At 52.6% G+C, this 17,213-nt stretch overlaps 1 protein-coding gene across 7 annotated transcripts in view; it reads left to right on the top strand.

The window, feature by feature from the left end:
• The first annotated feature begins 370 nt into the window (after nucleotides 1-370).
• ALPK3 (alpha kinase 3) overlaps nucleotides 371-17,213 on the top strand; it is a 56,807-nt gene continuing 39,964 nt past the window's right edge. For 3 of the 7 annotated variants that reach the window (XR_015722081.1, XM_087856617.1, XM_087856618.1), the window contains exons 1-3: nucleotides 375-559; nucleotides 5,609-5,647; nucleotides 9,057-9,178. Coding sequence is in view for 6 of the 7 variants with exons in the window: in XM_087856617.1 (XP_087712743.1) it covers nucleotides 417-559; nucleotides 5,609-5,647; nucleotides 9,057-9,178 (304 nt within the window). In the remaining variant the exon portion in view is untranslated. Of the gene's footprint in view, nucleotides 560-3,771; nucleotides 3,860-5,608; nucleotides 5,648-9,056; nucleotides 9,179-17,213 lie in introns of all 7 variants that reach the window. The other 4 variants (XM_045812987.2, XM_045812986.2, XM_087856616.1 and 1 more) reach the window with 4 other exon arrangements.

The following is a 17,213-nucleotide window of genomic DNA, read 5'->3' as shown; positions in this document are numbered from 1 at the left end:
TCCGGGTACTTCTGCACCTTCCGCGGCGCGAAGGCCGCGGGGCCCCCCGCTTCCACAGTTGCCACACGGCCCCGGGAGCGGGGAAGGACGGTTGGCAGGAAGTCTGCGTCCTGGGGTCTGGAATTTGGGGCACAGCGGGAGGCCTCCCGAGGCCCTGGGCCCCACGCCGGGGCGGCTGCGGGCGCAGCGGGCCGCGGGCCGGGAATGGACGAGCGCAGCAGAGTCGGCCTCTCGGGCGAGGCCCGGCGCCCCCCGGCGCCTCGGAGGCCGCGCTCGCCGGCCGGGGCCGGGGGAGGGACAGCAGCAGGTGACGACGGCCGGGCCGCAGGGCTATAAATAGGGGCGCGCGTCAGCCGCGGGCGGGAGCGGCGGCCGGCGGGGCAGGGGCCTGGCGAGCGCGCGGGGCCGGCGGCGGGATGGGGTCGCGCAGGGTCCCGGGGCGCGGCTGGGGCGCGGGCGGGCGGTCCGGGGCGGGGGGCGACGGCGAGGACGACGGGCCGGTGTGGATCCCCAGCCCGGCCAGCCGCAGCTACCTGCTCAGCGTGAGGCCCGAGACCAGGTGAGTGGCGCGCCTCGGGGCCGGCCGGGCGGCGGGCGGAGGCCATGGCGACGCCCTCGAGGGCACCCTGGCGCCCTCCTCCCGAGGCCCGGGCCGTGGCTGGGCGCAGTGGCCCTCGGGCCGTCGCGGCTCCTCCTGACCGCTCAGGGCCTGCGGGGCCTCGGGCCTCTGGCAACGCGAGGCTCGAGAGAGAGAAGGGCCCACTCCGGGGGTGATTCCACAGGGGCCTGAAGGCCTTCCTTATCTCCCGTACCTCGCTCCCGTCCCCGGGTCCCATCGGCTCCCTCACCCCATACTCAGCTACTCCCTGGCCTCGGATTCCACAGAGAGCGATAAGGAAAGCCAGAGTGGCTGAAATTCCTCCCCGGCTGGAAGGGAGGGGCAGAGCATTGGCGGGGTAGGGGCATAGTGGGAGTGGGGGCGTTGGGGGGGCACCACCCCGAGTGGGGGCTACTTAGCTCAGGGGGCGGTGGAGGTGGGGGGGTTCACCAGAAAGAAATAAGGTTCTTATTTCTGTGCAAATAAGGTTCTCCCTCTAGGCCCAGGGCTGTGGTCTTCCCCAGGATCTTTGTGGGGGCTGGTGAAGTGCAGGGGTGGGATGAGGTGCTGGTTGGCCCTGTCCGAGGAATCAGAGTTTGCGGTTCTGAGGGAGCCAAGTGCCCTGCCCAGTTTGGGGGAGTGGGATGCCAAGGGAGGGGTCCAACTGCTGAGCCCTGTACTTCTCTGCCAAGAATTAGAGGTGTGGTTGCTTGTCTTAGGAGCTAGACTACCCACAGATATAAGACGCACAGATAGTCAACAGAGAGGCCTAGGCGCTCGGAGGCACCCAGACACCCAGGCACACGTGCACTGCCACAGAGACGGGCATTTCCTGCCCCCTCTGGGCAGCTCCGTTTCCCTCCAGCTCTGGAGCCTGTTTTCCAAAGGGAACTGTGATGGTTGGCTGTTGGGATAGTGGTTGCGTCCCAGCCCCAGAGCCCTGGCTCGTTGTAGGTTATGTGGAAAACAGCCACTCATTTGAGATGCTGTCTGGGGACCTCTTGTCCTCCGTTCCTAAAACAGCACAAAAACAGGCATCAAGGACATTCAGGAAAAGTCCCAGGCACTTCCTCGTGAATTGGCTGAGTTCTGTTGACCTTGGAGTTGGAAAAGTTCAAATGTAACCGGAACCGGTTTCTGCATAAAACTCGTCAAATGGTGTCACATGTCTGGGGCAGGGCTGAGGGCTGGTGTTAGTGACTGAGTCAGACTGGACATGGCCCCTGGCTGCCAGGAAAGAATGCCCCTTCCTCCGAACCCTTGGCTCTATGGAAAAACTGGAATGAACCTTGGGCATTTGTTCCCGTCTGCGGTGAAGCTGACTGCCTTGTAGGAGCCTCACACTTGTCTCACACTTGTCACAGCGACTCGCCTGGGCTTTGCCTCCTGCATCTGGCCTTTGTCAATACCAGCAGAACACACAGACGAGAAGCAGCGATGGAGGGAGGGAAGCAGGGGTGGCTTGAAAACCAGGCAGAATGGGGCAGGCACTGGATCTGGACTGGGAGAGAACAAGCTGGCGAGCAGACAGCTAGCTGGCTGAGCAGTCGTGTGGTAGATGATTTTTAATTGCCTGCCTGATGAGCACAAAGCAGTGTCCCAGCTGGAGAACTGCAGGTGGGGGGGAAGCAGCCGGTCCAAGTCCCCTTGCACCTAAGTGCAAATACTCTTAGAAGGACACTCATTTCATCAGGGGCTTGGAGGAGGCAAGGCTGGGGCAGTGGGAGAGGGGGCTCTGTTTTGCCCTTGCCGGCTGGCTGCAGACCCCCACAGGTCCTCAGGGACAAGGAGGGCGAGATTTATCTCACATCTGGAAAAGCCTCTGGCCAAAGAGGGGGAAATGATTCCCAGTTCCCTAGCAAGGCCTGACTCTTGTGTTAGAGCAGGCAACCATGCAGTCTTCTGTCCCTCACAACAGCCTGACTGCCTGTGGGGATGGGACGAGGGCCCAAGAGATGAAGGAGAAAGAGGGTCCCTTGAGGACTTTGCCAGCTGTCCTTGGCTCCAGCCCAGATGAACCCTGACTATCCCAGAGTCCTGACTGGTTAAAGGGGCCACTGGTTAAAGAGGCAAGTTCTTTCCCACTCAGTCTTGGCTCCAACATTTTCTGGGTCTACCTCTCTGCATGGAGCTCACGAGGCATCATTCTCAGGGGCCCAGTGATGATGGGCTGCCTCTGGGAGCTGATGGACAGCTGGGCTGGGGGCTGAGCCACCAGAAGCCTTGGCCCAGGTCTGGAACCTGGCTCCCTGTGCCTATCTCCCCTCGCCTAACTGCACGGCCCTGAGGTGGTTTCCAGACTGTAGTCAGCTCGAGGATATTTCCAGTGCCCACTGGGGTCAGAGGTCCAGCGTGCAGATAGTCCCAGCAAACTGTAGGTCCAGCCCCCTAGCACATCCACCCTCTGGGACCTCGTCCCTGTAGGAAGGTGGGGCATGGGGACTAGAGTAGGGTAAGGAACTACAGTTGGGTGGAGTGACACTCAGAAGTTTCAGAAGTCCCTGCCCTCTCATTTCTTGGAGACCCTGGCCCACGTGGGCTCAGAGGAGCTGCAGAACCTATGATACCTGCTTGGGTCAGGTAGGCTCTCTCAGGCTTTCAGGGAAACTGAGTCATCAGGTTCGGACTTTCCAAGGGCCTTTTATGTCCCAGAATATATGGAGAATGGGAAGAATGGGCAAATGGGAGACCCTGGCTTCCACAGCCAGTCCTGGCTCCCTCCAGGCTCACTTTCCTGCTTTACCAAGAGACCTTTCCTTCCTGGGCCCTGAATTCCCATTCTGTACAATGAAGGTGGCATTAAGAACTCTTTTAGGCCTTTCTGCACCAACGTTTGATACCCTCAGATTCTGACCCCCTCACCGTCAGTAAAGGGAGGTGCTCCTGCCTGGGTGAGATCCTAAGCCCAGCTTTGGCCCGGTCAGCAGGGCATAGGCAGAGCTCCCACCCACTGAAGACAAGGTGCCTCCATGGCACAGGACTCCTCCTGACCTCGCTAATGGGGGAAGGGTGAGGCCTAGAGGAAGCAGGACAGGGGACAGAGTGGCATAAGCAGCTCTAGAGAGAGCCAGGGTGGGGTCGCTATCCCGGCTCAGGGTCTTATCTACTTGCAGGTGGCACCTGTCATTTTCCTCTTGGAATTAGAGAGCTGATTCTCTCCCTCTCCTTCCCAGGGAAGAAATCCAGACCCAACAGAGGAGAACTCTCTCAATTACGAGGAGAAAGGCAAAGGAAGTTCATGGTCAGGAAAGGATGGAGTTGGTCAGTGTCTGGGAACCATGCGAGGTTCTGCCCACCGGCCTCCAGAGGATTTTTAAAGCTCTGAGCAAAGGCAACTGCTTCCTTGCTCTTCCCATCTTCTCTGGAGCAGCGGCTCCCTCTGGGGGCCACCCTTCCTGTTTGAAAGATGCTCTTGCATACCCTCTCTCTTCCTTCTTTCTCTCTCTCTCTCTCCCTTCCATAAAACATCTGTTGAATGCCCGCTGTCTGCTGAGCACTATGCTGGGAGTAGGAAAGCTACAAAAAGAGCTAGGTCTGAAGGCGGGGCGGACAGGGGTTAGGTGAGCAGAAGGAAGGAGGGAGGGCCTTCCGAGCAGGAGGACGGAAGTATGGGCTCAGAGGCCAGGAGTGGACATGTCCATGGCAGTTAGGAGCACGTCTGGTTCCAGTGGAATGTGGGTGTTGGGAAGTAGAGAACCATGGTTGTAGTGGGGGTGTGAGCTGATCGGGGAGGACCTTAAGTGCCCAATTAAGGAGTTGAGACTCAGCGGGGAGATTGTCGCATCTTTTTCAGGGAAGTGGTGTGATATGGGGGGGGTGAAGGAGGAGGGGGCTGAGGTGGTCATCAGATATGGAGCCATGGGGGTCTAGATCAGGGCACAACAGCAGGAGTAGCGAGAAAGGGAGAAAGAAGGGCCAAGAATTGTTGACCGGCGGGACTTGGGAGCTGGAGGAGAGGGAGGAGTCCGAAGTAGATTTACAGTTTGGAGTTTGGGAGGAGGCTGGAGGTGGCCATGGACCCAGGAGCCCTGGACTGGAAGCCGTGTTTTGGGGCAGAGGAGGAGTTTGGGGTTTTGGTTATAAAGGGACAGGCTTTCTTGTGGTTGGAGAAGTAGACACGAGGGCCGCAGAGCAGGCTGAGTTGCTGGTCACAGAGGGAGAGCTATCCCAGTAGGGCCAGCTGAAGGGGGTCAGTATGGAGGGGGTGGCCCCAAGGTCTCCCAAAGGGCTGTGGGACAGTGGTCCTAGACTCCCATGAGGTGTTCGTGTTAGGAAAGGTGGAGGGAGAAGCAAGTGGGGTGGTGTCGCTGTGTGGGTCCTCAGCCCCCAGTGGCCAGTGCAGCCCGCAGCTAGTGTCCACTTTGAGCTGCCCCGGGCAGGAGGGGTGATCGGGGCCTGTAGGCGTAGTGGGCTTTGTGCTGGTCTGACCGAGCTGGGTGCCTCCTGGCTCCTGCTGAATTAACTGCTTTGTTTTTCTCCTCCTCTTCTCTCTTCCAGCCAGTTTGCCTTGTGTGGCCCCTTTAACCATACTTTAACCTATTAATGGGTGTTCTCCAAGCCACCTGTGTCCTTCCCAGCGTGGTAGCGGATTTCTAGGAATGGGGGCTCTTCTCCCCCAAAAGGCTGAGGGTTGAAGCAGGAGCTGCCCCCAGGCTGATGTGCTGTGGGGTGGGGGCCGTGCCAGGCAGCCATGAGCCCCTCTCTGGGGGCCAGTGACCCAAGTGCCTGGGACACATTTTTCTCAAAGCGCAGCCCCAAGGGGCCTCCTTCCTGCCTAACCATCCCCCTGGACTCTGCCGCACTTAACGAGCTCTCAGTTTCAGATGCACTGGTGTCTGGTGGTGAGGCCACTTGCTAACCGGAGCAGGCCAACTAAGACAGCTGGTCCCTTTTAATAGAAAGGCCTTGGGCCCCAGATGGTGGCCAATTAATACTCTGCAGAATGTTGTTGGTTTCGCCTCCTTTCCTTGCTTTTTGGGCCTAATGATTCCATTTGCTGTTTTCGCTTAGCTTATCAAGCAACCGGTTGTCTCACCCCAGCTCTGGAAGGTAAACGCACATTACATTACATTTCTCTGACTGCTTTTTTTTCTTGGGTCTGGGCATTGAAGGGTCTCGGGGTGACAGCTTGTGCACTAACGGGGCTGCATGGGGTGAGGGGAGGGCTGGAGGGTGGCGGGCGGGGAGTGTGAGAGGGCACTCTTGTGAGCACGGGTCTCACAGGGACCAGAATTGATTTCTGCATGGACCACTGAAAGGCTTCCGGGGACCCAGAAACAGGCAAGGCTTCCTGAGGTGCCTGCTGCCATGTCTCTGTGCCCCCGGGAGAGGCACCACGGGGCCCGGACAGGAGCCACCAGGCATGGGACCCACTTCCCAATCCGAAGTCTCCACGGTGTTTGTAATCCCATGTCTAGGTTGGACACCTTATGGTCGATCTTCTGACTGTGGTGCCTGCCCTAAATGGCTTCCCCCTCAGTCCCCTAAGTTCTTTTACCACCTCTTTCTCTCATTCCCCTCTCCTTCAGCTCTCTCCACTCCCGGCCGCAGGACTGTGCACTCTTTGAGGGCAGGGAACACCTCGTTAGCATATTCCTGCATTCCTGTTCTCTGACTCTGCTTCAGAGGCAGGGCAGGACCTGAGCAGACCCACGGTGGGTCGGGGTGCACCCATGGAATGCCTGTCCTCTTGCCTCCCAAGCTGGGGACAGCTTTTTACCGCTGGCTGAGCTGACTTTTATAATCAAAGTGGGAACATTTCCTGGCTCTCTCCCACCACTTGGGCCTCATCCAGACTCTGGTAGATTTGGGGAGAGTTGCCTATAGTTTCTTTACACAGAGAAGGATTCCTGAGTAGCCAACTGGCCCCCCACATAGCTAATAATGTCTACAGGCATGATTAGGACCTACCATATCCGTTCCCTTTGATATAAGAGAGCACTGAGGAACCTTTGTTCTGGGTTGGTTCAGGGTCTGCAGGGGTGGAAGAGAAGGCATCACAACCAATTCTAAGTGGAGTGCTAAGTGCTAAAAGAGAAAGGACCTCCGGTGTTTATTTAAAGCAAGGCAAAGAACCAAACCTGAGAGCAGAGTTAAGTTCCTTTGAACACCACGAAAGCCAGCGATTCTGGTGTTCCTCAGAAACACACGATGAGGCTGTGATATCCTTATGAAGTCACAGAGTTGGAAAGCCTTGGAGGTGTCAGGGTGGGACCAGACCATTTCCAGATGTGTGGACTTCTGGCTTTCCAAGACCCTGGAAGCAGCTCATTCACAGTCCATCAGAGTGGTCTGGAGGAGGGGGACAGAAAGTGGGTGACAGGCAGTAGATAGCGTATGCAGGACTCTCCCTGTCTCCCCGAATGCACCCCAGACCCACCTCCGAGAGGGCTTTCGGCTAGTCATGCCTTCGAACAGTCATGTATGATTTTCCCATGCAAGCATTTTCTGTAATGTAGCTTAGGACCCTAGCGTGGGAAGTTGGAGAAGATGAGTGTTCTTTCCCGCTCAAAGTCAGTAACTAGCTGTGGCTGGATTATCTAGCATGAGCACGGCCTCTGCGAATTTTCCTTGAACAAGAATTTCCCCGTCTTCTCGCGGCAGCCCATTTCCAGTAGCTTATTTCCTCAGACTCGTCCAAGCAGCTTCATCCTTACAAGCCTAAGCTGAATATTGGCTCCCGGCTCGTGGTCAGGAGTAAGATAGGGTTCAGGTTATGGAGGGAGGACCGAATGAGGGATGTTTTGAATTAGATGCAACATCACGGAAGTCCAATTCCTCTTGGCCCGGCAGTTTCTTCTGGCAGCTGGTGGCTGGGACTTGGTATGCCCCAAGGTCAGAAATTTGCTCTTAGTGCAAGACCAGCAAGAAACATTTTCATGTTCTCTTCCTGAGCGTCAGGGAGTTGAAGAACCCTCTATTCCTGAGTCGGTGAGAGGAAAAGGACAAGCCGTGTATGAGAGAGGAGTTCTAGACGACAGTGTCACAGGGAGTGGCCTAGAAGCCTGGTTGCAGACCCAGTTCAAGCGTTCAGGTGTGTGAGAGTTTAGGGTCCCCTTTCTGGGCAGTCTTTGTCAGGGAGGGCTCCTGCCAACTCCCCGAAGGCCCAGGCATCTGCATTCCTGTGGAGACACCACGGCTGGAGCCCTGTTGGTCCAGAAGTCTTCCCTGATTCCAGACGCTCTTCCTGGGATAGAACCTTTCTCCTCAAACTCAAGTCCAGAATGACATGCCCAGAAACGATGAGCTGAATGTGGAAGCTCTCGCCACAAAGCATAGGGTTGTAGCCCCTTGTTGCTGCGCTCCCACAGATCCGCCCCGGACCCCTGGTGGAGAGGGCTCAAGCAGACACGCATTGCCTGGGTGCCCGCCCCTCCTCCGAGGCACAGAGAAAGGCAGACCCTCCTGCTTCTGTTCACTTCTCTCCTCACAGTCCTCACTGCTGCTCACAGTGGGCTGTGTGAGTGGGGAGGGGGGAAGGGCTGGGCACGGCTTGTGCACCAGACAACCTGGCTGTGTGGTTACGCTTCACGCCTAGGGACGCATTGTGTCTCTGCTGGCCCACGAGAGGTTTGGCATGGTGGTTTGCTTCCTGTGCCCAGGAAGGAGAGGACTACATGCTAAGCAGTGTCGGCGAGTCCGTGCTGGACTCAGTGAGGCTGCAAATGCCCTTGAATTCTGGGCGGCAGACTGTCACAATGAACTCAGAGTCCTGGCTTTTGTAGGGCTGGATCTGTGTATGGTTTGGCAGCCGTGCTGGTTGGTCTTAGGCCTGGTGGCCATGTATTCACTTGAGCATGTGGTATCCAGGGATCCAAGAGCAGACTCTCTTTTCTGATACCCCTGCGAATTAGAGTCTTCCTTTGGATCTAGACCCCTGGCATTGGCTGGCTTATTCTTTGTCTACCATGGTCTTATGCTCATAAATTTGGGGTCTTTTCTTCGGAGCCCAGACATTAGGAGTGGCCCCTGAACTGTGTATCCTTGAGAACTGACTGGCTTTTCCCTCTTTGGCATGAACGGAAGCTCTGCTGTGCTAGGGTCTCTATCTCTGAGGCTGGACCTATCTGTGTGTGTGCCACCCCCATGCACGAGCTTTCCTGGAGATAAATGGTAGAGGGTAAAGCAAGGCCCTCCAATAAGGATGGGAAGGGGACCCCAGGGCTGGTGGTTTGGCATGCTGAGGAGCCTGGCCCATGGTCAGAAGCCTGCCTATTGTAATGGGTCTGGATCAGGATTCCATTCCGCCCCTCTGTACCATCCCTGCCCCCAACCTGGCCAAGAGATCTGACTCCCTTGAAGAAAGACTTGCTCAGGTACTGGAGCCATGGCCACAGGATGATGGATGGATATGGTAAGACTTAAGTTGCTTTGGACAACACCAGTCCAAACCGGGCAATACCAGATATCTTGGTGGGTGGGGGAAGGCCACTCTGAAAAGTTCTTTGCCCTCTCCTAGGAGCACCTTCTGCTCCATCATTGCTCAACTCACAGAGGAGACCCAGCCGCTATTCGAGACCACACTCAAGTCCCGGGCTGTGTCTGAGGACAGTGACGTCAAGTTCACCTGCATCGTCACAGGTAACGAAGCCGTCTGTATGATCCACACCAGGATCACTGCACAAAGGAGGGTCCCAGGGGGCCATGGGGACAGGCATGGAAGGGGTTGGCTGTGTGAGCAAAATGGTGCAAGTTCACATTCGTTTCCTTAGCTTTCCGTCCAGTTTAGTCTCCCTGTGTGGCTGGGGTCCCTTCTCCTCCATTCTGGAGCCACACACACACCCTGCTCTTCTTCAAAACCCGTCTTCAGTAAAGATTCTTTTCCCTCGGGCAAATATATACAACTAATGGATCTCAGTTGCAAGGAAAGAAAATTGAAAAAGGTTTTTGAGGCCATCTCCCTTAAATATCCCCATTTTAGAGTTGAGCGGTTCGAGGCTTGCGAGTGCCAAGCCTGAGAGACTGTGATGTATAGTGATTCTGACTGCAGACCCAGGAGACAGACCGCTTGGCTGGATTGCTGATTCGTCCCCTTTCCAGTTATGTGATATGGAAGAGGTTGCATAACCTTGCATGACCTCACAGTGCCTCATCTGTAAAGTGGGGATGGATGATAATAGCATGAACCTCAGAGGGTTATTGTGAGACCGAATGCAAGCATTTGGAATAGTGCCTGGCATATAGTTAGTACCATGTAAGTGTTAGAAATGAAGATGACTATTATTTGCATTTCACTGAGCTCCATGGTGGGATTTGACACAACAGGAAGGAGAGTGATACTCCTTGGGAGGGGAGGGTGGTGTAGTGGGAGTACTGGAAAGCCGGCCCTGAGCATGGCCTCTCCTCCAGACCTCCTGTCGCACAAGCCTGACCTGCTTGTGGGCCTGCAGGACTGCCCCTCCCAGCCGTGCAGCCATCAGACCAAGGGGCCCAGGTCAGGCTTCCCTCCGAGAGCCCATTCCCCACCCCCCCAGTAAACCAAGGGCATTGGTGGTTTTCCAGCTGTGACATGCCCTGATTCTGGGGGACCTGTCCGCCCAGCCATCTAAACAGCTTCTCTGGGACTGGGTTCCCCCAGGCAGTTCTCACCCTTACCCAGAACCCTCTGAGCTCCAGGCTGAGAACGCTGTCTGTTCCAGGGGACGCAGACATCTGCCCGTACACCTTACCTCTGTGAGGCATAACACATTTTGCAACATTCATCTGTTTCCATTGTCATTGGATTCTTACCAAACCTGGTGAAGTAAGGGTTATTATTAGTCAGATTTTACGGAGAAGGAACCCAAAATAGGTTAGGTGACTTGCCAAAGTCTACAAAGCTGGTGAGAAGGAGACCCTACTTCTGCTCTCTGTAGCATCTGAGGCTGCTTGCTTATGCCTGCGTTGTGACTGCGGCACTAACCGTTTCCTGGAAGAACTGGCTCTTTCACAAATCTGTGCTTTTACGTAAGCTATTTTCCCTTTTTAGAACGTCCTTAATCCATCTTTTTAAAGGAAATTACTTTTTATTTGATCAAAGTAATACATGCACGTGATGTAAGTCTTCAAAGCATACTAACAGGCATGTATCAAAGTACAGCAGTTCAGCTTTCCCGCCAATCTGTCTTCCCAGAAGCAATCTTTAAGCTGTTATTGGATACATTTAGCTATTTCATGTATACATTTCCACAGTGCTGAGTAATAACGTGACTCTTGCTAACTTTTGAGCCTTCGGGTTTTCATGCTCGCTGGTCTTCCTGTTACAGTGGATAGGGAACGAGCTCTCTCTAGCTTCGTTTTCTCTGTTCTCCTCACTTATCTTCTCAATATAGTTATATCACAATTTTTGCTTAAATCAAAATTTACTCTTTACCTTATTTCCAGGCAATATTATTCATAACTGACGATTGTAGTATACTATGATTATATTTCTTTCTCCTGTTTTTGCTCGTCAGTATTTTCTTTAATTTTTTCATATTTCATTTAATATTTATTTATTTATTTATTTATTTATTTATTTATTTATTTATTTTTGCTATCTATTGCTAAATTTTCTTATCCCATCCAATAGCCTCTTACTACAGTTTCCTACAAGGTCACTGCCATCAGTCCTCCTGTTAGCTGCTTTCCTTGGAGACATCTCACTTGGAGATCTCTGTTCTTCTCTCTGAACTGGTAGCCTTTTAGGCCAGATACACAGCTGTTATCCTGGGCTTTCTCTTTGCCTTTCCCCTGGGTTTTATTCAGTTTCTTGGATCTCATATGGTCCTTTTTCTTGGTTTATTCTCTGGCTTTATTGAACTACGTCCTTCAGTAGTGTCATCATGTGAAAAAGACATTCTGCCAGAGATGGTATGACCACAGGGGACATTGTGATGACAAGCTCTCCCCCTGTCTCTCCTCCGAGCCTTTCAGCCCCAGCGTGATTTAGTTGCTTTCTGCATCTGAGGCATGGTCGGCATCCTGGGACCTCCCTTTACCATCATCCTACACATTCCCTTTACCTCTCTCCTGTGATGGATTTCCTGGTTTTTATAGTCCACGGTTTTCTTTCTCTTGATTTACATTCTTATTTTCATAGCTTCCTATGCAGAGTATGTGGGAAGTAAATGTTAGACAACTTCTGTCTGAAAATGGTTTTTCTTGGTTGTTTTTTGTTTTTGGGGGGTTTTGTGTGTGTGTGGTTTTTGTTGTTGTTGTTGTTGGTGGTGGTGGTGGTTTTTTATTTTACTCTTGATGGAGAGTTTGGCTGGGTATAGAATAATAGAATTCTAAGTTGAAAATAATTGTCCTTGAGAATTTTGAAGACAATGCTGCATTGTCTTCTTGCTCCCAATGTTAGTGTTCAGAGCAGAAAGACGGTTTGACTCCTCATTCTTTGCAGGAGACTGTTTTGGTTCCCCCCCTCCCCCGAAGCGTGTAAGAATGTTCTGATATTTCATAATGATGTATCTTGATATGGGTGTCTTTTCATCCTGGGGCGTGCTTGGACTCTTTCAGTCTGGTAACTGATGGCCTCTAAGTCTGGGAAATTTGAGATTATTTTGATGTTGGTTTGTTCCTGCTGTTTCCTCTGCTCCTTCTTTCTGGAACTCTTGTTATGTGGATAACCACTCCCCTGGACTCATTCTCTTATCTTCTTTTCTTTTCTTCCCCTTTTATCTATTTGTGTTTTTGCTCTGCTTTCTAGGAGATTTTCTCAGTGTTATCTTTCCACTTTTCCACTGGGTTTTTAATTTCTAAGAGCTCCTTTAAAAAATTTTTTTTTCCTGTGGCATGCTGTTCTTCATAAATATAATATCTTCTCTTAGCTCTCTGAAACTAATAATGATAGTTTTCTAAAAGTTTTCTTCTCCCTGCATAGCTTGAGTTCCTTCCAATTTGCTTTTTTAAAATTTATTTAATTGTTTGGTCCTTAATCTTCTATGTCTAGGCTTTCCTCAGACACCCATCTGACTATCTTTGGCAGTCAGATAATGGTTAAAAGTGGAGACCAAAAAGCTGGTTGTCAGTTCTGAGCAAGCAGGAAGGGCCTGAAAACTTGGGGCTTCCTTGTACGGTGATCTGGCAGGCACTGTTGGAACTGACAAAGTAAGTTTCTTTAATTCCTTCATCGTGGGCTAGCTAGAGTCCCTAGTGAATACTCTTCTCAGGTCTTATCTGGAGGGTGAAGATTTTCTGGGAGCTATGCAGAGGGTAGGGCTGTGTGGGCTCTCATCAGAGAGCATTTATTTTATGCATACGGTTACTACATTTTTCTGTTTCCCATAGAGTAGTTATGCCATCGGCTGTTCTGGCTTACCCTCGGGGTAAACTTTTACCTTTCCAGATAATCATCCTCACCTTTGGCCATGGGGGCGGGGGTGGTGGTGGGAAAGAGAGTTACCTAGTGGTATGGAGGGGGTGAGGGGATCCAGAGATCTGACGGTTTTTCACTCAACTCATAACCTCTCCTCCTTTTCCTTTCCCCCGAGTATTTGCTAGCAATTATGCCTTTGGAGGATTTTCCAGTGTTCAAAGGGTAGCTCTCAGTTCCCCCACTGCCACCTTAGGGTTCAGCTGTCCTGGGTCTGCTGAGCCTGTTTCCACTGTCCATCCGACTTTCAAACTACTGTTCCTCCTATTGCTTGCCTCATCTGTTCTCCCCTTCCCTGTGGTTTTATATCTTTTAATTTAAAAAAATCTCTTTAGAGTAATCATAGTGGAGAGTGGTAACAGGTGATGTGCTCATTCTGTCTTTTTACCTAGAAGGCTATCCTTTGCTGGAAAATTCCTTCTCATCTTTCAAAGCCCAGCCCAAATGCTTATCCTCTAGGACATCATCTCCAGCACTTCACGGAAATCTCTATAGCTGCGTCTGGTCTCTCTGTTCCTCCAGGAGGACTGTAAGATCTGCGAGGATAGAGCGCAAACCTGGCACACGGTCCTCTCTGGAGCGAGCACAAAGAAGGCGCTCAGTACCGATTTGCCAAATGCCTATTTCTTTCAGCTGCAGCTGCTGCTGGGGCCGTGGGCCGCCTGAGGGGACAGGCATCAGGCACAGGTCTCCCTTCTCTCCCTCTTCCTTTCTACCCTTCATAGCCACGGACTCTGAGAGCAGTGTTGGAAAAGCCAGACAGGAGTCTGACTTACTGAATCTTGGGGCATTTTATTCAATACCTCCAATGTCATTATGAAGCTTTTCCCTGTTTTAAGCCCAACCCAAAGGAGCAAACCTTTATCCCTCAGTTGAGATAACACCCATGTCTCATGATGGCCAACCAGGGCCACGGGCTTCTTTCTGCTCAGGAGGACCCGCCATGCTCGGGTCTACAGCACTCCCACGTGGGGCTGTAAGATTTCCAGGGCTCTAGGTATCACTAACATCCCTACTTCAGTCCCTGTTGTACCTAACTTCCTCCTCCCCTCTTCTTACCCCCCCCACACAAAAACTCTCAGGTCACCTGAGTTTCATGGAGTAGATTAAGGAGGAGGTCTCTGCAATCACCACAGTATACCGTCAATAAGCCATTTCCAGTTAGCAAGGAGAGAATGCAGACTGTATGGGGAAGAAAGGGGTAGGGGATGCAGAAAAATCAGAGAACAAAGGGAACAGGAGCTGGGTCTCCTTATCTGGAGAAGTAGATGGTAGATAGATCTATGGCTGAGACTGGCCTCCACGTGAGACTTGCGTGGTGATCCCAGCTTGTGTCTGTGGAGATAAAAGGACCACATGTGTCTGTCTTCCTCCCACCCTGCTGGTAACATTCCTTAAGCTAGACTGTGATGAGTCAGCCCCATCAGGGCCCTGCCAGGAGCAGGTGATGCTTTCTGGTGGGTCAGAACCTAGACCACATGAGGGAGAGGAGTCTGTGCCGGTTCTCCTGTTGGCTGAGCTCTGAGAGAAGTCCTTGGGGTTTTGGAAAAGGAATACACAACCCTGAGGCTCTCGCCTCTTAGACGGGGTGAACAGGGGATAGCAGGCCTTGACTCAGCCTTCCGGCTGCTGTCTCCCCCAGGGGCTCCTTTGGCCAGAATGCTACTGTCCTCCTTGAGTTTGCCTATCTTTGTCCAGCATGGTGACCGCATTCCCACGCTCCTCAACTCTTTGTGGATTCCGTGTTGGGGTGTGTGCGTGTATGTGCACATAGATGTTGGGGCAGGAGGAGGAAGCAGCAGCAAGCCGCTGGACAGTGACTGAGCCTTTAGACAGAACCAAGTTCCTGAAAAACACCTTTCTTAGAGAAATAAGTCTACTATAATGAATGTTGGGAATGGAAACTTCCTTATTGGTGCCAGAATCTTCACCAGAAAAAGCATCGGTAAAAGGAAAAAGGAAGCCAGGTGCTTTGTGACTCTAGCTAACTCACTTCACTTCCCAGAGCCTTATCTTCCTTTTGTATGAAGCATAAATTAAACCCCCGGCTGCCTGTTTTATAGAAGAGAGGGATTTGAATTGGGGTCTTCTGCATATCATTAGCTAGATGATTTGGGGCAGAAGTCTTAATTTCATGGGCCTTGAATTCCTCTTCTTTTTTTTTTATTTTTAAGATTTTATTTATTTATTTGATATATATAGAGAGAGCACAAGCAGGGGGAGCAGGAGAGGGAGAGGGAGAAGCAGGCTCCAAGCTGAGCAGGGAACCCAACACGGGGCTCGGTCCCAGGACCCTGGGATCATGACCTGAGCCGAAGGCAGACACTTAACGACTGAGCTACCCAAGCGCCCCAAATTCCTCTTCTTTAAATTGGGGATTAATAACAGTACATTCCTTGTGGGATTTTTGTGATGATTACATAATACAAGAAAAATATTCAGCTCAGTACCTGGCATATAGTGAGTCTTCAGTAAGTGTTAAGAATTGTCCTCACAGGATCGTGAGGAGGGCCAGACAAAAGTGTATTTGAAAGCCCTTTAAAAACTCTACATTGATATTCATCATTATTGATCTCTTCCGTCCGAGCTTCTCAAACTGGGGACGGTTGGGACAAGGCTGCAAGTCTCCGAGCTGGGTTCCAGACTCAGGCCTGCTGGCTGTGAAGCAGAGGTCTTGGGGGGAAAGGGGAAGGGGGAAGGGGGAAGGGGGGAAAGCTAGAGGCTGCGGGACCACTGTGGGCTCTCCTGGCCAGAGCTGAACGAGTGTGCACACCTGCTTGTGGGCACACACGCACGGGCAGGCCTGTGTGTGCAGCTGCGAGGGAAGGACCTTTCCTGCTTTTGTGTGTCTTAGAACACAGTTTATATTATCCAGGACACAAGGAGATGTTTTCTGTCCAAATAAAAGTGTTTCTAAAACCCACGGTTGCCATAGAGCCCTGAGCGGTCAGGTTGCCCGCCACTTTGTCAAGAGGCATCAGAGAGTGGCATGGGGGTTGAGGCCTCAGTCTTGGGGTGGCGGGGTCCCTTCAACATCTCCTTCCTTGCCGCAGCTTGACTGGACTCCGATGCCCTGGACACTGAGGCCTTACTGGGCAGGTCATGGGGCCGGGAGGCTCTGAGCTGGGCCCTTGGAGAGATGAGCTCATCACACAGGATGGTGAGGACACCTGTGCTGGCCTTGGCCACACGCGGTGATGTAACCCAGGGCTTTAGCTCACAGTGGAAACATGGGGCTCGCTTTACAGTCAGGGCTGCCCAGAGTTTGTTTCTGGCTGACTCAGCTGCAGCCTCGCTTCCCTTGCTCCCGGCTCCTGTACGCAGTTCCCCAGCGTGCCCTTTGCTTTCCACCCCCACGCTCTACTGTTACGGTTCCTACGTCAGGCGTGCCCTCCCCATCTGTCTCCTGCTTGTTTGTTCATTCACCGCCCTACTCACTCCTTTACTCACTCATCCATCATGGTTTCATTAAGTAACTACTATGTGCCAGGCACTGTCTTAGGTGCTGGGGATATAGCAGTAGAGAAGATAGGGTTCCTGCCCACGTGGGACGTGGGTCTAGGAGAGACAGACAAGGACACAGTTCACTACAGTAGCATAATTTGTGCTGTGAAGGGGGGGTGCAGGCACCGAACTTTACTTTTTCTGAAATTCTGCCCGCCCTTGGCCAGTTCAAATGCCACTCACGCCATAAAGCCTTTCCTGGTATCCTAGCCAGAAGTGTTGCTCCCTTCTCGGCACCCTGAGCACTTAGCGTATTCATCTATAAATATTTAATGAGTGTTGGTTCCAGACCAGGCACTATTCTAGGAACTGGGGACACAGCAGTGAATAACACAGATAAGTCATGAACCGATGTTCCGCTGGGGGTTGGAGAGGATGCATGTCGTGTAACAAACTCCTCAGTGTATAACATGTCAGATGGCCGTGTGTTCTATACACTAAACACGGTGAAGGGGACAGAGGCGCGGGCGGGAGGGTTCTGTTGTATGCAGGGAGGGAGAGAAGGCCCCTCTGAGGAGGCAACGTGAGGACAGAAAGTGAGGGAATCAAGGTGTGTCCCTCGCACAGTGCGTTAGAAGCAAGCCAGTCAGACCCTGTGGCTGGGGGAGGGGGCAGCGAGCAAGGCCAAGAGTGGTGGGAGATGAGGCAGTGGGGTGCAGGGCCCATCAGCAGGGCCTGCATTCAGTAGGGGCTCCTCGGTGTTTGGAGCAGAGGAGTGCCATGACCTGACTTGACTTTAAAAGGCTCATTCTGGCTGCTGTGTGGACAGTGGGCTGC

Source organism: Ursus americanus, chromosome 28, assembly GCF_024610735.1.
Source record: "Ursus americanus isolate L20-20 chromosome 28, mUrsAme1.1.p, whole genome shotgun sequence".
NCBI lineage: Eukaryota > Metazoa > Chordata > Mammalia > Carnivora > Ursidae > Ursus > Ursus americanus.
This window is presented reverse-complemented; position numbering and strand designations above follow the sequence as displayed.